Raw genomic sequence first — 20015 nt, forward strand, 5'->3', positions numbered from 1 at the left:
GGGAGCAAACAACCAGCCATGGAGCAGCTGGTCAGTGTCACAGAAGTAATTCCCTGGGTTGTGTTGGCCTCTCTACCAAGGTTTGAGATGTGCTCCCAGGGGAAGCTCTGTGGTTTGCTTCTCTTCTCCTGACTCCAGGGCTGGAAGTGAAGTGGACCTTCTTCCCTGATGTTATCTGGGGACTAGGGACACTCAGAGCTGAGAGACAGTGAAGGAGCCACTGGGCCTTCCTCAGTCATTGCATCACGTGCATTGCACTAGAGTTGACCTAGTTCTGATTGCTAGGTGTTTAGGGATAAGGGTGATCTGGTCATAGGGAGCATTGTGATTTACTCAACTCTTAGACAACATTTCCATAAGCCAGACCTGTCTGGAAAAGAAAAAACACAAAACAAACAAAAACAAAACACCCCTAAAATGTGTCCACATCCTGCAGTCCAGTACCCTAAGGAGGCGAGCCTTGCTCTCCGTCTTCCCCTTGCCCACCATCCTCAAAGACCCTCTCCTCTTTCCTCACCATCACTGACTATTCATCGCCCATGCTTTAGGCTGCCATTGCCTGATTGCAAGCATTTGGAGGTGAACATCTGGGCATCCAGACTTGTCTCCCCCCTTACTTCTCAGCTCAACATTGATAGAGAACCTTGAAACAGCTCCAAGGACCTACTCTGTGGTCTTCACTCTGTACCTACTCTACACACTTGTTTAGGAGCCAATACTGTGGCTCTGGCCCTACACAAATCTAGATAAGTCTCCAAGATGCTCTGCACCTTCCACTATTGGCACAGTGCCCCCTGTTTGTCACTCTCTGGAACTGAAATGCCATGGCTCCACTGGCCATTTCTGATGAATCCAGAAAAGGTCAGAAGGCTTACCCTGGAGTCCTCAGAGGAATATAAGTCTTCCTGGATGATGGAGTCTTGGGAGACATGTGTGGGGGGCAGCTGCATGGGTAGGTCATCTGTTTCTAGTCATGCTGTTGTTGTTCATGAGATACACACATACAAACACACACCTGCCTCCACCACCAGAATGGACGAACTGATGCATCTCAGTGGTTGGAAGCCTCTGGCTTTAGACAAGGTTGTGATCTTCTTGGCTCCTTTTGGCATATGCCTCAAGATCTGGGATTGCCTTCCTTTGGATTTTACAAGAGCCTTGAAAGCTGGTAGAGAGAACTGTGACCACTGGCTACACACTGTGTGTCATGGAGGAGCCAATGCAAAGTTGGTAGGTGACCAGAAGGTACAGGAGATGCCATGTGACTCCCATCATTCAGGAGCCCTTGAATTCTGCTCATGGCCCTACAGGCTTCGTTGAACACCTCTCCCACAGGAGGGGGATTAAGGATAAGTACCTCTGGGCATTTCCTGTATGCATGCAGATCTCCAGAGCCTCATCTATAGACATGTCTGGCCGTGGGGGGGGGGGGGAGAGTGGCTTCAGGCTGGCAGGGGAGCATTTGGTGTTCTGGAAGGCCCTGGGTGCATTGTCTACTTTCCATCACTGCTTTCTGCATAAAAGGCCTATATGAGGTCCACCATGCCATGCTGCTCCCTAGGGATTGGTCCAGATGGCCTGGTAGAGAGCCTACATCTGCCACAGGGATGAGCTTCGGACTGATGGAAGAATCCTAGCATCTCAGAGAGTCCTGCTTCAGGGCAAGCCAGTGGCTTGCACCAGCATCAGGGTATAGCCAGAAGAGGGGAGAAAAGCCTTGTTCTGCTTTCTGTGTGATGCAGTCAGAAATCCCAGGGAAGCCTCCTAGGAAAGGAGGGGGCAGGGCTCTTTTCTGGCTTCTCCAAGCTCCAGTCTGGGCCTCACTGTTGGCAACAGCAGGGAGGAGGAGACTGGACAAGACAGCAAACAGTCTTTGTCGCCTGGGGAGAGGGGCCCAAGCTGGAATGTTTACTCAGTGACTACTGGACCATCCTGGCTTTCCTCTCCAAAGAGTAGAAGATCCCTGGCCCTGGCACCCAGCATCTGCAGGTCAGGATGGACCTAACTTAGTCAATGTGGGTCTTCCCACTTCTAGTGGGCTTGCCAGCTGGACATTCTCACATATCCCTCCCTCCCTCCCCAGACCAAGAGACAGAAAAGCCAGATGGACAAACATACCCTAAAACTCTTTTATATGCCTCTTCCCTCCCCCAGAAAGCCTCTTTATAGAATGTTCTACTCCTGTAGTGTGGGAGGGCTATAAGCAGTGTGTGTGTGTGTGTGTGTGTGTGTGTTCACCTCGGTGTGAAATCACACCCTTAGGAATCCTGGAATTTTGAGAGGGAAGGGCAGCCAGCAAAACCAGGTGTTTTGGCTCCATCCTGGCTTCAGACACCCAGCAAACTGGCACATCTGGAAGAATCCACATGTCCCCACATCGAAGACAACATCTGGCACAGGATATTGGCTGTAACACTTTCTGTTTATTGGCTGGGGTGCCCTGGTGTGGCTGATGAGCCAGTGGGCCTAAGAGGAGCCCTGTCTTATTTCTCCACCCGCTCTTCTCCAACTCCCCACCATGGCTCCGAGGGGATACCCATAGATATTGTGCCCCAGGAAACCTGGAAGAGGGGAGTCAAAATAAAACCAAATTGAGGCTGGAGAAGGGGCAAGAAATGTACGTTACAATGAAGATTAGGGCCACCGGCTATACACAATATAGTGTGTAGAGACGGCAGGGAAGGCAGCAGGGTCCTGCACAGACACTGTCTTGCCCCAGGCAGGGCCCCAAGGAGGAATGGTCACTTCAAGTGTCTTGGTGAAAGCTCTGGTTCCCTGGCCTCTCTGGTGGGAGGCTGTGGGGAACTGGCTTATAAGGAGTCCGATCCCCCTACCTCCCAATGACACCTGGCCCATTGGCCCTGTAGGCCTTGGTGCCTGGGGGTGGGGACAGTGTGTCACCATCTGCCTGTCACCCCCATTGTCCAGTCTGGGTGATCAAGGAAAGCAGGACTCCAGTTCCTGCTACCATGCAGGGGTAGTCACTTCCTGCTATGGAGTGTGTCCTGGAACTTGGTGCTCGTGTAGCGCAGGTGGAAGCCTTTCTTGGAGATGGTGTCATCAGAGTGGAATTTCACCAGGACAGAATCTCCGGCCGAGTACACTTCCTCAGGAGGCTGCCAGGGAAAAGGATGGGAATGAGGAGCTGGGATGGGGCTGCTGTCTTCTCTCCCCAGAAGTTCTCAGTGTCTCAAGATTCCCCATGAAACTGGGTGGTACATGCCTGTAATCCTTGCCACTTAAGAAACAGAGCCAGAAGGAGAGCAGTCTGGGCCCTCTAGTGATATATATATATATATATATATATTATATATATATATATATATATATTTTTCAATTTTTAGTTTTTTTGTTCTGTGTGTGTGTGTGTGTGTGTGTGTGTGTGTGTTTATTTTTTTATTTTTTTCAAGACAGGGTTTCTCTGTGTAGCTTTGGTGCCTATCCTGGTACTTGCTCTGGAGACCAGGCTGGCCTCGAACTCACAGCGATCCGGCTGCCTCTGCCTCCCAGAGTGCTGGGATTAAAGGCGAGCGCCACCAACGCCCGGCCTGTTTTGTTTTTTAGATAGATGAGAGGCTGGAGAAATGGCTCAGCAGTTAAGAGCACTCCTGCTCTCTAGAGGACCTGAGTTCAGTTCCCACAATGGGTGGCTCACAACCACCTATAACTCCAGCTCCAGAGGATCTGATGGCCTTGTCTAGCCTCTAGCCTCTTCAGGTACTGCATAAGCCCTACCAAATCCCGCCCCATACACACAATTAAAAATAATTTTTTTAATGAAGCAATTTCATGCTACCAGGAATTTAAAATAAAATCTGGGGAGGGCAGCTTACTTTAAGACCACAATCAGAGCTGGGCAGGTACAGTGGCCTTTAATTCCAGTACTCGGGAGGCAGAGGCAGGCAAATCTTCAGTCCATCTAGGGCTACACAGTGGCATGCCCTGCCTCAAAACAAGACAAACTCACCAAAATATATTTATTTACTTTGTGTGTGTGTGTGTGTGTGTGTGTGTGTGTGTGTGTGTGTGTGTAGAGTCAGAGGACAGCCTCAAGTGTCATTCCTCAGGTACCATTCATTACTAACTAATTAATTGATAAGATAGAGTCCCTCTGGCCTGGAACTTGCCAACTAGTGATTGTCCAGTAAGCACCAGGGGTCCTGCCTGTCTCATCTCTCTGGTCATGGAATTACAAATGCATGCCACTTAGAGAAGATGGGACAACTCTTCTCTGTTCCCCACCCCTCAGCTAGGCAGGGAGCCCAGATGTGGGCGCTGCTGTCCCCCACCTGTTTCTAACTCTGCCCTGGTTCTGGTTCTAGACCAATTTTTTGCTCTGGCTCCAGATCCTGAAGAGCTGCCTCAAGCCTGGGGTCAGGGACTGAGGAAAATAGGCAATGTCCTTCTGAGGTGGCTTTATGGTTGGGGCCCTCCAACCATAGAAGGAATCATTCCTGACAGCCTTGAAGACATTTCCACTAACTGTGCCAAGAAGAGGCTCTGCCTGGGTTCCTCTCCCACTGCAGCCCCAGCCCAGGGACATCCTCAAAGAGTCCCCTGAAGACATTTCATTTGTCGTGTGGCTAAAAGGCAGGGGCAAGGCAGGGAGGAAGCACTAACTTGTCAGTCAGGCATGCCAGAGAGGCTAGGCAGCCAGGCTGCGGCTGCACATGGCCTCTCCTTCCTCAGCCTGTTCCACCTTGGCCCAGCCCCTGCTGCTCATGCTAGGCTGAAGCTCAGACCCTAAGGCAGTGGTTCTCAGCCTCCCTAATGCTGTGACCCTTTAATACAGTTCCTCATGTTGTGATGACCCCCAACCATAAAATTATTTTCATTGCTACCTCATAACTGCAATTTTGCTACTGTTATGAATCTTAATTTAAATATCTGTGTTTTCCGATGGTCTTAGGCGACCCCTGTGAAAGCTTGTTCAACCCCCAAAGACGTCTCGACCCACAGGTTGGGAACCACTGCCCTAAGTGGGAGGTTCAGCTGATGATAGGCCTGGCAGCTGAGAGCACTCCAGGGAAGTTTAACCTTCTCTGGGGCAGCAAAAGAGGAGAGAGAGAGAAAGGCAGGAGTCAGGGACTGTAGCAGAGTGTAGTTGTGAGTGTCGATGTGTGGGAAGGAAATGGGTGAGGATGACAGGATGAAGACAGGGAGAGAGGGGAGGACAAGGTGAATGAAGGAGGGAGGGAGGGGGAGGGAGGGAGAGACAGACAGACAGACACCAAGACCCTAATATGTTACTGGGAGGAAAATAAGTGTATCTTATAGGCTAGGCCTGGCCTTTCTTACAAACTAGCCAGTGACTGTGCCTGCAGCTTCTGCAAATACTTCCTAAACAGAGTCAGAAGCAACCCCGAAGGCCTTGGATAGCAGCAGCAGCTACCTTAGGACACGGTGGCCTCTCACCAGGCAAAGGCAGACAGAGGAAGAGATAATGGTGTTTATGGCTCAGCTGGTTTGGTTAGAATGACAGCTCAGGGCCCCTGTTTCTGATTCTTGTCCTAACCTTTGTCCCACTCCACACTCCCAGGTAAGCCTGGAAACTGGTGGTGGTGGGTCAAGGGTTGAGTGGTTCAGGGAGAACCCTATCACCTCCACTTCCAGATACATGCAATTCTGCAGGCCAGACCAAACTTGCCCCAAGGGGACAGAGATCAGGGTGGGGCCCAGACCAAGAGTTGTGGAAAGCTTTACACTGCCTGAAAAGGACCCTGGTTCTCTGGGTAAGGACAGCTGAGGAGTGATGGCCTCTGTAAATGTCCCCGGGTTTAGCATATTGGCTTCTGTAGAGGGCCAAGGCAGGGGGATTAGGATGAGGGTTGGAAAGCAATGTGAGGTATAGGGCCAGGAAGGTGCTCACCCCAGAGCCGCAGTATCGACCCAGTCTAGGAGCTGTGCTGTCATAACCATCGAAGAGTTCCATGTAGTCATAGCCACAATCGGTCTCCTCCTCCACCTCGAAGGTCTGGAACACCAACTCCACACCATAGCCTTCCTCAGCCACAATGACCCACTCGCAGTCCACTCCTCCAGGGTAGTTGTTATCACCAAACTGGGCATGGGAGTAAAGGTCTTTGGTCTTCACGTCTGCCCGCACTTGGCCCCCACACTCTGAAGGGGATGAATGACAAGATTGACCACCACTGATGAGAATCCCATATTAACAGTTCTGTGCAGCACCACCCAGAACCACAGAGACAAATTCCGGGTACAGAGGCCACGTGACAAGTGATAGGTGGGATCTAGCCTAGCCTCAAACAAATGCCCTGCTATGCCACCTCCAGATAGAGACCTGAGGAGGAGGCTAGGAGACCCTCTAGGGTGAAATCCCGGGGAAGAGGTCCCATTGAGAGGTGGTGTTGGGAAAGGTGAGCTTCACCTGAGAAGGAATCATTCCTGTGTTCTAGCTGAGGGCTGTCATGGAAGAACATACCCAGCACTGTCAGACTTTACACTAGCAGATAAAAGCTATACCTTTGTGTGTGAACTGGTTTGTAAGTGTTGGCTCAAGTTTAAAAAAATAAAAAATAAAAAACCAACCAACCAACCAACAACAAATAAACCCCACTACCTCAATGTGGGTCAAACACTGGCAGATTTCCAGCCTCCGATGTGTGAATGTGTGCTAGGCAGGGCAAATGGCATGAGAAACACAGACAGAGCAACCAGCCTCTCTGCACATCCCTGGCCTTCCTCCTGTACCTGAGGCTCAGTTTCTGGGGAAGAGGTGAGCCAGATAAGCTCTGTGTTAGGATGGAGGCAAATGGAAAGGTGGGGGGCTACATACGGGCCTACCAGTTCTGGGATGGCCAGGGCTCACCAGTAGACAATGAAATTTGACTGACATCCTTAGCCTGCATCCGGGTCTCTCAGGACTAGCCTCTAGATTCGCTCTGCAGCTACATAGTTTCCCACTGCCATCCTCACACACTCCCTGCTCTGGTCAGATCAGGTGACTTGCTATCCACCTGTGTGTGTACCCTGAGGTCTGCTGGAGCTCTGCCCCACCCCCACCAATGACTCTCGAAACTCCCCTGAGTCAGGTTCCTTTCTTTTAGCCCATGACTATGTTTTGTCTTATGCTGTAATCATCAATGCCTGCGCTTATCTCTCTGCTGGACTATGAGTTCCTGGGGCAGGTGGGGTAAGGGCCGATTCACTGCCACGTGCCGCCAGGTCAAATAAAGGAGCAGAGCACAAGCTCCCTGAGGCCTGGGATCTTCAGCTAGGCTCATTTTCTGGCCTGCACTTAGAATGATGTCTTTTGCATGATGGAGTGTGGGTGGGCCAAGGCTGGTGCATTATTGAACATGCTACGCTAGGGACAAACAGGTGATGCTCTCCCCATTCCTAGGTTCCTAACCATGCCTTCCTCTGAGCCCTGTCACTATACCCTTCATACTCCCTGACTTCCTTCCCACTTCCCCCTTAGTGTTCACTCTGATGATATGCACCTCAGAACACAATATTGGCCCTGGGGCTACAGGGCTATGCTCTATGGCCCTTCAAAGGCCCCATGTAAACTCAAGGGTTGGCAACCAGAATCAGCAATGCACCTGGAGCCAACATCAGCGTAAGGGCATCGCCTAGCCGAGGCCGGCCTCACCTGTGGAGTGGGATGCCTGGAAGCCTTTCCTCTGCACTGAGTTGTCTGAGTAGAAACGCAAGAACATGCGGCTGCCGGTAGCCAGGACGGGCTCAGGCTTCTTACTGCCACAGAATCGGGCAAGGACCGGAGCCTTGGCATCACGGCCATCGAACACCTCCAGGTGGTCATAAGCACACTCGGGCTGAGACTCAATATCCATCTCCATGAAGGTCTGGGGGATGCAAGAAAGAGTCCAGATTAGAGGCATGGCGAGGGCAGCTGGGAAGAGTCCCCAAATCTCTACACCTCTGGACCCCAGATATACACAATCATGGTGGCAATCAGGACTGTGGGATGATGGTGAGAGAGGACTCAGGAATGGGCGGTGGCAGAGATATCCCCAAAATATATTCAGAAAGAGGACTCCTGTTTGGGAAGACTTGTTTTCCATATGGACAGGTAGGCCCTGAGGCTTAGCCAGGCCACCCCGTCTACAGCCAACACCTTGGACTCACACTAGTCTTTGCTGATGGCAGAAGCAAATGGCCACTTGACATCGAGGAGCAGGGTGTCCACACAGGGTGCCAAGTGGTATCTTACCAGCTTTACCCGATGCCCAGGGGTGCTGGAGATAGCCCACGTACACTCCTTCTTGCTGGGGTACTTGTCAGGCCAGTTGGGACTGGTGATGGTACCACTGGTGGATGTCACCTTGTGTTCACAGCCAGCTGTGGGATGAGTGACAGAAGGGGATGACCAGGGAGCTCCCACCCGGGTGCCTTCTGTGAAGAAAGTGCTTCCCTCTTGCCCACTCCTTTGCTCTGCCTCTTGTCTCCCATTTACAAACAGACTGAAGACACACATTTCTTCCTCATTCAGTTACTCATGCTGGAGGAGAATTTAATGACTTGGTTTCTAATGAAGCCTTGGTTAAGACCCCTAGGTGCAGAGGTGAGGTCCTCTACCCCTTTGTGACCGTCTGGCCACACCACCTCTGTTCAGCTGTCACACTCTTTCTCTTCTCTGCAACCTGGGAGCTGTTGTGAACTGTGAGGCTGTGTTATCCATAGTCACTGGAGACTTTGGTACCTGACTCAATCATCCCCAGGCTCCACTCCTGCCTCTATCCCAGGTGGCAGAAAGAACAAGTGACCAGTTCATCCATCGCCACCCTTGGGACTTCTGCCTTTCTCCATTCTTCTGGTTCTCATCTCTCCTCACAACCTCACTCGGGGTTTTTCCAACATGCATCACTTTCTTGACTTTTTTTCCTCGGCATTCATAGAGTTCCCTAAGTATCCACAAAGGATTTGATCTAGAACCCCTCACAGCTACCAAGATCCACAATGCTCAAGTCTCTTGTATAAAATGGTGTAATATTTGCCCACAGGACTAACTTTCAGAAGGAGGTTGGCTGAATTCAAATAATGGACCCAACATCTAGAGGTCTGTCTTCCTACAGTATATTAGTTGGCTGCCCTCTGAAGCTAGGTAACATGGCTGGTCCCCAGATTACTGACAGCCTACCCTTCTACCTTAGAAGCCCCGGTCAGCCGGGCCTGGGAGCATATGCTGTAATTCCACAGGGGAGGCCAAGGCAGGAGGATCTCAAGTTCAGCTAGCAATTTAGTGAGACCTTCCCTCAAAATAAAAAGTAAAAAGAGATCTGGGAATATAGCTCTGTGGCAGAATACTTGCCTGGGGTGCATAAGGCCCTCAATTCAACCCCCAGTACAAAGTGAGCAAGCAAGCAAACAAAGAAAGGATTCTAAAGAGATGCTTCAATCAATGAAGTGCTTGCCAGCCAGGCAGTGGTGGTGTACCTTTAATCCCAGCACTCAGGAGGCAGGTGGATCTCTGAGCTCGAGGTCAGTCTGGCCTACAGAGTGAGTTCCAGGACAGCCAAGCTACATAAAGAAACCCTGTCTTGAAAAACCAAGCCAAACCAACCAACCAACCAACCAGTTTGCCACACAAACATGAATATGAGAGTTCAATCCCCAGCACCCACATAAAGCCAGGTGAGGTACCACACACCTAAAATCCCAGCATTAGTAAGACAAGGACAGGCGGATCCCTGGAGCTTGCTGGCCATCTAGACTAGCCAATTCATGAGGCCCCAGGCTCAGTGAAAGACCTTGTCTCAAAACATACGATAGAGAGTGAATGAGGAAGACACCTGATGTCAACCTGTGGTTTCCACATGCACAACCCCCCCCAACACACACACACACACACACACACACACACACACACACACACACACACACACACACACACACACACTCACACTTGAACACATACACACAAAAAATAAATCAAGTCCATCTGTGGCATCCATCTTCACCAGGACCCCCAGATCATTTGATCCTCGTTACATTTGTCACTCACCACCTTCATCTATCAGCAACTGTTCCAAACCTTCAGCCTTCTCCTCAGGCTACTGTCTCAACTATCTTCCCTCCTGGCAGAAAGCCAGTCTCCCTCCTGAGTCCTGAAGAAATGAGGTCCTCAGATATAAATCCTCCTTGCCTCTCCTTCCTTCCCATCCTGGGGCCTCTGAGAAGTTGCCCTGCCTCCCTGTGAAAATGGACTGTCCTTTTGGAAGCTGCTGTTCACTGATGCCAATAGCCAGGGAACACTGACACCAAAAAGGACCTCTCTACCAGCTCTGGAGCCCATGAGATCCTGTAGTCACCCTCCCCAGCTCTGGAGACCCTCCAGCCTTGGTTCTTTCTCTTGCTTTTTCTTCCCAGCTTGTCTTCCACAGATCTGGCTGCCACCACATTCTCATTACCTACGCCTCCTCTACCTACAGTAACCTGACTTCCACACAGAGCAAGGCCTCCCAAACACACATTTAAAAGTTGAGGACCACTGCCACAAGGTCAGGACAAGGCTAGCCTGGACTATGGTGTGAGACCCTGTCCCAAAACTAAAGCCAATGATCACTACTCATGGTCAGACCAGTGGCAAGACCCTTAAAGATAAGTGTATGGTATAGATCTAAAATGTCCCTTAGACATTCAAGAAATGTCCCCAGTGCAGCAATATGGTTTTGGAATGTCACTGGATCCCATCAATAATCCACGGATGCATTCATACTTGTACAGACTATTGGGGGGGGATTGGAAACTCTAGGAGGTAAAGTCAAGTTGAGGCAGAGTGCCTCACTAGTCTTTGAAGGGTACATCTTGCCCCTGATCACTTGATCACTGCTGCCTCTCTGCCTCCACCCTCTTCTGTGCCACCATAAGTTGGGCAGCTTTGCTTGTTGCTCCATCATGAACTCTCTGCCATGATCTTGGCCTTTCCTTAAATCCAAAGTGATGGAGCCAAGTGACTACAGACTAAACCCTTCATGAGCCATGATAAAACTCACTCCCCCTTCATTTGCATTTGTTTTTGTTTTTTTGAGAGAGGGTTTCTTTGTGTAGTCCTGGCTGTCCTGGAACTCACTCTGTAGACTAGGCTGGCCTCGAACTCAGAGATCCACCTGCCTCTGGTTCTTGAGTGCTGGGATTAAAGGTGTGCACCACTACCACCCCGCAAAAAAATTTTCCTTCTTTGAGTTGTTTTCTTCAAAGAGTTTTTTGGGTGATACAAAGCTGGCTAATACAGAAAGTCGACGTGTGGTGGGGTTGTCGAGGGAAAAGAGACAGGCAGGCACAGGGCACATTCGGAGACTAGAGCTAAGGTTCACCTAACTCTTGAGTCCTTGAATCTCTGTGGGTGTCTCACCTGCAGCTTCAGAAGGCCAGTCTGCCCACCCTACCTCCACACTGGGTTCCTGCTCTGCCTCCCAGGTACTGCATCTCTTCTCAGGCTGGGTGCTATCACTGTGCACATTCCCTCAAAGAACACTGAACGGAATTAGATCCTCCGAGGGGGCCAGGGATGTGGACTGATCAGCCTGCCTCCAAGTGAGGGGCAAGGAGTGTTTCTAAGTGCACCAGGAGGGGAGCTGATGAGCACGCCACCATCCCTTTCCACTTAAACTGCAGAAACGCAGTGTGGTTTAGAAAACCACAGGACTGGTTCTGCTAGCTAAAGGCAGTGGGTGCTCTGTGACTCAGCCGCTCCCTCCCCGGGCACCCTCCGTGGTTGGCTGAAGCTCTCAGTGCCACGTGGCTTCACTGTCGGGTGCTTCAGTTCTCTTAATTCTGCTCAGAAGCGTATTTACTTATATAGTTGGGTTGTTCACTTAATGACAGTGAAGAGTCATCTGTCAGGGACTATCTCAGTGCACAGAGTAATAGCAATTAAGCTTAGCATTCTGGAGAGCAGGGTTCTGTTTGTTTATTGTGTAATTAACGAAGAAACAAGCTCAGAGGGGTTAAATGATTACCCCCCAAGTCACACAAACTTTCAGTGGTAGAGGCAGGCCTGTTTGGCTGTTGGGATGGCAGTGCTCAAGCAGGCACAGGACACAGAATTAATGAGTTGAAACAGTGTTGTATCATGTCCAGCTGGATGCTATTAGTGTTGAGGGGAGAGCTGCCTTTAAACAGACTGAGCATCCCTCATCCAAAATGCTTGGGACCAGAAGTGTTTGCAATATAGGAATGTAGGTAGTGATCTGTAAGGATGGAACACAAGTGCCAACTAAATTCATTCATGTTTCATATACACCCTGTGAACACAGCCTGAAAGTATTTTTTAAATTTGTAAAATTTGGGGCTGGAGAGTTGGCTCAGTGGTTAAGAATACATACTGTTCTTTCAAAGGATCAAAGTTCAATTCCCAGCACCCACATCAAGTTTACAGTTCAGGGGAATCTGATGCCCTCTTCTGGCCTCCACTGGTAACTGTAGTCATGTGCAAACACACACACACACACACACACACACACACACACACACACACACACACACAAATTTATTACTATTACCACTGCATGAACACGTATGATGTCTGTGGCTGCACATGTGCATACCACAGCACATGTGGGGAAGCCTGAGGACAACTCTGTGGAGTTGGCTCTCTCCTTCCACCTTTATGCACGTTACAGGGGTAAACTCAGGCTGAGCCATATTGACAGTCCCTGAAGGTATTTTTCGTAATATTTTTAGTGTTGCCTATGTTTTGACTACAACCAATCACATAAGATCAGGGGCAGAATTTCCTACTTATACCATCATGTTAGTATTCAAAAAGTTTCAGATTCTTAGAACATTCTGGATTTTGAATGCTGAGATTCAGGTGTATTTGCAGAGCTATGGTGTCAGAGAAAGTAGCAGCCCTGCTCTGAGAGTCCCCAGGGTGAAGTGTGGCCCACAACAGCAATGCACTCCATTGTGGTTGCTGGGAATACTTCATCACTCATGATCTTCATTTTTACACGGGACAATCCAGGCACAGAGTGAGTAAGCAACCACTCAAGGGCACATAGTTAGCCAAGTGACAGATCCAGACCAGGCAACCTAGCTTCAGAGTCTGTGCCCTTAGCGGCTATCGTTTCTGTTCTATGTGTCAGAGGAGGCCATAACAAACAGAAAGGCTTTGATTCAGGTTCTAAGAGCCCAGAAATAAGCTGGGTGGTGGTGGTGTACGTCTTTAATCCCAGCACTCGGGAGGCAGGGGCAGGCAAGTCTCTCGGTGAGTTTGAGGCCAGCCTGGTCTACAGAGTGAATTCCAGGATAGCCAGGACTGTTGTTACACAAGGAAACCCTGTCTCCACCTCTCCCACCCCCATCCCCCCAAAAAAGAGCCGAGAAATGGAGCTTCAGCATCTGTGGACTTTTCTTCTGGTGTGGACAAGGGGAAAGCACTTGTGTAGGTGACCTGGATACCACAGTAAGGGAGGGCGGCCCATGCACCAGGTGGGAGATGCTAATGTGCATGTACGGATGACTCTAGGCAGGATAAGGTACCTGATGAGCTCTGGTTACTCTCTCCATCTCCCTCACCCTCTGCACAGCTCTTACCTTCTTTACAGTCATGCTTATTGTCATGAAGGACGAAGCCACTTCGACACTGACACTCATAGCTGCCAAAGGTGTTCACACAGTCTTGCTGGCAGCCACCATTGTCCTTGGAGCACTCGTCCTTGTCTGTAAGGATGCAAACAAGAGCAATGGGTCTGTGTGGGGTGAGTTCTGGTCACCCCAGGGGAAATGGGAGGCCTGGCAGGGATTCTTCCTGTGGGAGGGAGTGCACAGGAAGGCTGGGTGTGGAGCGGGAGATCAGGGTGATGATGGCGTTCTGGACACTGCCTCAGTGGAACCAGCTGAGTGGGTCTCTGCCTTGGGCAGAGAAGGCGGAAGTGGGCGGAAGTAGGTGGAGGGAGGGCTGGGGTCTGGAACTGACCAGCATGGGAACCTCTACCATTACCTGCTTACTGGACAGACGGACAAGTGGAAAAACAGACACAGGGACAAGCAGACTGCAAGAGAAAGGAGCAGGACGCAGGGGTCCCTCTTTTACTTCACAACAGGAAATGTCACAGACACCATCAAAATGGGAGGGGGCAGGGAAGGTTCCCCTGTCTGCTGAAGGGGACAGGGGAAGAGGAGAGCACCAGTTCTGTCCAGCCAAAGGAAGTGGCTGGAATGGCAGAGTGGAGGCAGGGAGTGGGTGGGCTCCTGAGCCCCCAGCCCACTCCGTCCGAGGTGAGCTTCCTGAGTAATGAAGGGTCTGGGGGCCTGGCAGGCCTCATTGGGGGGTCCGGTTTCTTTTCTGCACTCGGAATTTGAGCTGGTGGGGGCGTCCCCGAGGGGGCTGCAGAGCTGGCCTCTTTTCTGAAATGAGAGAGAGAGAAGGAGAAAAGGGACCGAGGAGTGGGGGTGGAGGGCAGGAACTGGGGAGGGAAATCAATGAAAACTAGACCCAGGGTCTCCAGACAGGTGGACAGGGCAGAGTGGGGCAGGAGGGCAGGCAGACCCACATGCAGGACGGCCATGTCACTACGGCTAGGTTAGCAAGAGGCACAGCAACAGGGGACAAGACTGAGCCTGTGGCAAGAAGGAGGGCTGCAGGGATGACACACTCTGAGGTGTGTACACTGGGGAGTCAGAGTTGTTGCTAGAGGGGAGCAGTGGAAAGGGCTGTGTAAGAGCTCTGTCCACCCTCATTTTGACAGCTTCAGACAGTGTGTGAGACACGGACATACACATAAACACAGGCTCCCCATGCAACCCTGAGCATGGAAGAACTGCTGTACAAACATGGAAACACAGATAAACATGTACACACGTCCTGCATCACCCCCACACAGGCAAACACCTACAGTATACCATGAAGACTCAGACACAAAGTCAGTCACACACACACAAAACCTACTCACCTATTGGTGTGTAGGTACACACACACAAGACCCACATGGCCTACTCCGTGTGTGTGTGTGTGTGTGTGTGTGTGTGTGTGTGTGTGTGTATGTGTAAACATATGCAGATAGAAACACACAGGCAGGAGCAGACACATATGGGGAGACAGACAAACCTGTATACATGAGGACCCAGTGTGGATGCAGACACACATCCATGCAGAGGGGCTCATGCCCATCTTGTTGCTCACATGCCGACAGGCACACACACACACAAAGATGCACACAGTCACAGGTTTACATGTGCCACACCACTGTTCTAAACTGGTGTACCTGGCACAGAAGCAAGCAGTCAGGACAGATGTGTGGAGCCCAGCTGCACCCAGAATTCCAGAGATGAACCATGAAGTGGAAAGATGGCTGCTGGCATTTTTACCAAGCAGGCAGATATGTGATAAGTGGACACTGTTCCTAATCTAACCTGAGGAGAGGAACCTGAGGGCTGCAGCACTGACTCCTAGGAGGCCCTACTCCCCCGACCCATGCTCAGTTGGGCTAGACCCATCAAGAGTCCACAGGTGCATGTGGCTAAGAGGTAGAGTTGTCAAGCCCCTTCCCAGAGGTTCCTCTGGACAGCAGAGCCCGACCAAGGGAGGGGCCATTGTACAGGTCTGTGAGGGATGTCCTGAGTGTAGAGAATACCTCTCCTGGGACTCTGCTAGGAGCTCCAGGGGGCTCAGCTCACGGAGTGAGCCACAGCTTCCCTAGCATGTTTGGACCCCCATGACTTCTTCATATATGCTCCCCAAATACCTAGTCCAGTGCCTGGAACACAGGTGGGGCAAAATAAAAACATTAAGTTAAAGAGCGGATGGGTAAGTGAATGACTAAGGAAATGAGTGAGGGAATGTCCGTTCTGTGGATGGCTGCCTTATCATCTGAGAGGAGACGCTGGCACATCGAAGAGTAGATGGCCCATTTGGTGATTGGAGAACACATTGCAGGGGGATCAGGGCAGGGGAGGTGGCACAGACCCCAACAAGGAGATGGCACTCACCCTACAGTGCCCAAATGCCCCGGAGGTGCAGGGGTCAGACTGAAGGTCTTCAGGCTCTTGATTCTCCTTCTTGTCTTAGGGTCTCCTCGATGGGTGTCCCAAAAGTCCACACAGCCCCCTCCTGGGGGCCAAAGTCACATGCCCCAGGCCCTGAGGCTGGACTCTGATGCCCATCGATGAGGGTCCTCGGCAGGTTTCTTGTGCAAGGGGCAATGCATGAGTGTGCATGTGTGTGTATATGGTGTGAGCATGTGTATATGCATGTATGTATCTTGTACCATGTTGAGTCTTACATTAGGGATGGGGAGACAAGGCAGTAACTCCAGACAGACACGAATATTGCCCCCATCCTCTCCAAGACTGGAGCAACAGAAGGGCAGAGACAGACAAGAGTAAGCAGGTAATGGTTTCTCTGAGAAGCCCACCCTGGCAGGTATTATATCCCCTTAGCCTCGGGAAAGCATCTTTGTTCTAGGTGGAACTAGGGAAGGAGGGACTCGGTGTTACACAGAGAGGGGCCCAGCAAGCAGTGGGTCAGGGGGCCGGGGGCAATAGCTCAACAGAGCACGTTAAGCAGAGCAGGGCAGCTGGCAGTGCCAAGCAGGGGAACCAGTGCACAGGGACAGGTGCATGGCATCCAGGTGGGACAGGCAAGGATGCAGGGCAACCACATAGGGGGGCTGAAGGATGCAGGACCCTGGGTAAGGAGGGGAGAAGGGAGGCAGCGTGAACGAAATCATGGGCTTCCTGCTTCCTGCCCACCCTATGGCCACCCCACCAGGAGAAGTCTGGGTGAAGGTCCCTAACCCACCCCTCCACAAGCCACTTGCTCCAGCCAGCCCACCAACTTCCTGCTCTTTCCACACTCCACCGCAGAGTATTCTCACCCTTCACGGCTAGGTCTGGGCCCTTTTGTTCCTGGCCTCACACTGACCCACGGCCAAAGACTTAGGGATTCCTAAAGCAGGGAAGAGGTCTCTCAAGAGCCCCAAGATCCAGCTTGGAAAATCTGGGATTGGACCACCCAGAGAGACCTTCAAAGAGGAGGACTTCAACACAAGATGAAACTACGGCATGGATCAAGCCGAGCTTCCATGGCAGGGGAGTGGGCAGCTTTGGTACTAAGGGCGGAGGCGACTCCTCTTTTGGGAAGGCCTGGCATGAGCCCAGGGGGCAGGGCAGGGTCTGATTAGAAGTCCAGCTGCTGCCAGATGAACTGCCCTACACAGTCCAAGGCAAACACCCTTCTCTTCTCTCGTCCCAGGCAACTGTTCTCAGGCAACTGAACTCCCTGTCCCAGGACCTCCCCTTCCAGGCCTCGGCTTGCAGGCTTCTTCATCTCTGCACTTAAATGTTCTGCTCCTCCCTAAGCCTAGAACAACTAAGGTTTGAGGAGGCAGGGGGAAGGCTAGGAGGCCAGGGAGGGCAGGGGAGCCCCCTTTTTGGGTGGGAGGTAGGGCTAGAGATCAAGGAATCCAGGGTTACCTGAGAAGAAGTGGGCCTTGAAGCCCTTTTTGGACACAGTATTGTCAGACTTGAACTCCACGCGCATATTGTTGTACTGGGAAGTGATGACCTCCGGCTTCTCGGAGCCACAGAACTTGCCATGCAGCTTAGAGTCAGCCGTGAGTCCACTGCGCACCTCCACGAAGTCATACTTGCAAACCTGCCGGAGAGCCCAGTTCTGGCTGCCTCCTCCAGTCAGCCTCTTTCCCGACCACTCCCTTCCAGGGGAACTGTCAGGCTGAGCAGCTGTTCCCCCATCAGATGCTGCTGTGTGTGTCGCAGAGGCCCAGAGCAGCTGTACTCTCTGTTCCCCCATCAAATGTTGTGTGCACTGCGGAGCTCCAGGGCAGCTGGGCTCAGGCCCTTTCTCATTCCACAAGCTTCCAACTCAATGCCCACTCTCACCTGCAAATGTTCCTCCACGGTCCCTCGAACCCACCAAGCTTCCATGTGTTGGGCAGTCTCCTTCCTGTTCTCATAGCCTTCCTACCCAGTTCTCTCCCAATGGGAGAAGGCAGGCACTGAGCCAAGTCCCCTAAGCCCCACCCAACCTTCCTACCCACCAGAGGCACTTACATCATTGCCCTCAGTCTCGAAGAAGTCAAATTGTAGGGAGATGCGGTACTGGGTGGGGGCCACCAACTGCCAGATGCAGTTCTTGTTGGGAGGGTACTCTTTGGGCCAGCCGGGACTGGTGATGGAGCCATTGAGCTTGGTAAGGAACCCACCACAGGCAGCTGGAGGGACAAGGGAGGTGGCATCATTCACCAGGAGTCCCCACTCTAGGGAGGGGCCTGAGGCCTAGGCTGGGCAGCAGTCAGGGGGAGATGGGGATCCGTGGGTCCCTCAACTTGGGGACATGGGACAGATGGAGGAGGTCTTTGGAGGTGAGCCCAAAGTTTTAGAGCGGGAGCTACATATATGGTCATTTCTACCATCTCTTCTGGAAAATGGGCAAGGAATCTGCTGGGAGGGGCCTCGGAGGGGCCTGGGGAATGTGTGTACATGGGTGTACATGTGTAGTCCTGGGAGGCAATGAGAGGAGCTATTCAAAGGCAGCAAAGACCAGCCTGGAACTATTGCCCTGAGGGATATCACTAGCATTCAGGCTAAGACTCTCTGAAAATAGTGACTTCCAAACTGTGGACCACGATCCTCTGGAGGGTGGTGATACCAATTACCAGGCCAAGATCAGTATTAACAAGGGAGTCAGAATAAAACCCCCTAGTGCCAGTGTGTATCACACCCTGCCAGTGATCTGGGGGCAAGGCTTCTTGATCTGACATATAGAACAGTTTCTCATCCATGGCTGGGAATGGGACCAGGGAACTTCTCTAGCTTATCCTGGAATGGGATCGACCAAAGGCACAGGAAAGAAAACAGTGGCCCAGGGACAGAGTGAGGCACTCACCCTCACATCGACGCTTGTCTGGGGCCAGCTCATACCCGGGGTCACAGCTACACTTGTAGCTGCCCAGGGTGTTCAGGCACCGTTGCTCACAGCCCCCTCGGTTGGGCCTCGAGCACTCGTCCACCTCTATGGGGGAGGAAAGGGGTTTTACAAACCAAAGGCATGACTTTGCTCCTCCTCCCTGCACTGTGCTGAAGGTCCAAGCCCACAATTGCAGGGGGGAGTCATCATTTGTCTGTTCAGCCCTGAGCTATCCCCAAGTTCCCATGGCAGTTGAGAACCCACAAGGATATCCTATAACACCTTCCTTCTGATCATTCAGGATGGCTGGCAGCTACCATCAGCTCCTATGCACCAGTCCCCATCAAAGTACCGTCCTCTTGTTTCTCCTTCATTCACTACCTGACACCTAGTGTGGAGGCAGTTATTGTGAGGCTTGGGGAAACAGTGTGCCCCAGACCACACTGGTTAAAACAACTCTCTCTGTCTCACTCTTTCCCCTAGCCTCCACAGTTCTGCTCCTCACAGGGCTGGCCTTTGCTACTGTTTATCCACACTGTTTTAATACCATGACCTCAGTGAACCTGCATTTGCATCTCTCTCACGGAGCCTTCACATTAAACGAATGAAGAATAAAGAAATAGGGGGCTGGGTATCCACCCTTAGAAGGAGAATTTGAGATGGCGGAGGAAGCACCTTTGAAAAAGTTGACAGCGAAGCCAGCTTTGTTAATGGACCCGTCGGAGACAAACTTGAGCCAGAGCCGGCTAGATGTGCTTTTGATGTCATCAGGCTTCTCATAGCCACAGTAGCGCCCAATGAGGTTGCTGCTCTCACTGTGCCCATCTCGTACTTCCAGGTAGTCATAGGCACAACTGTCATGACGCTCAATCTAGGAGTCAGGGGTTCTATCAGGGCAAGGAGCTCTGGTTTCCAGGATCCCCACCCCCAGAGCCTCCAGAGAGGTCAACTGTCCTAGAGACCAATGTAGGCATTGTAGGGTCTGTGGCTACCTCAAAGGACTGGAACGTGAGGCCCACGTGGAAACCTTCAGACACCTGGATCCGCCAGATGCAGACTTTGCTGGGCCGGTAATCGTCTGGGTAATTGGGCGACTGGATATGGCCATTATCCTTTTTCACATCACCTCCGCAGATGGCTTTGGGGATGGGATAATGGT

At 51.5% G+C, this 20015-nt stretch overlaps 1 protein-coding gene across 5 annotated transcripts in view; it reads right to left on the bottom strand.

Annotated features, from left to right (window-relative positions):
- Nucleotides 1-2403: 2403 nt before the first annotated feature.
- Bmp1 (bone morphogenetic protein 1) overlaps nt 2404-20015 on the bottom strand; it is a 46857-nt gene continuing 29245 nt past the window's right edge. For 2 of the 5 annotated variants that reach the window (XM_027390192.2, XM_027390194.1), the window contains 10 exons: nt 19849-19994; nt 19532-19727; nt 18836-18961; nt 18001-18161; nt 17404-17584; nt 13525-13650; nt 8198-8325; nt 7616-7829; nt 5870-6120; nt 2404-3116 (listed from right to left, as the gene is read on the bottom strand). In XM_027390192.2, coding sequence (XP_027245993.1) covers nt 2982-3116; nt 5870-6120; nt 7616-7829; nt 8198-8325; nt 13525-13650; nt 17404-17584; nt 18001-18161; nt 18836-18961; nt 19532-19727; nt 19849-19994 — 1664 coding nt within the window. In that variant the 3' untranslated portion in view covers nt 2404-2981. Of the gene's footprint in view, nt 3117-5869; nt 6121-7615; nt 7830-8112; nt 8326-13524; nt 13651-13983; nt 14338-15918; nt 16040-17403; nt 17585-18000; nt 18162-18835; nt 18962-19531; nt 19728-19848; nt 19995-20015 lie in introns of those variants that run through there. The other 3 variants (XM_027390195.2, XM_027390193.2, XM_027390196.2) reach the window with 3 other exon arrangements.

The sequence above is a fragment of the Cricetulus griseus genome, assembly GCF_003668045.3.
Source record: "Cricetulus griseus strain 17A/GY chromosome 1 unlocalized genomic scaffold, alternate assembly CriGri-PICRH-1.0 chr1_1, whole genome shotgun sequence".
In the NCBI taxonomy this organism is placed as follows: Eukaryota; Metazoa; Chordata; class Mammalia; order Rodentia; family Cricetidae; genus Cricetulus; species Cricetulus griseus.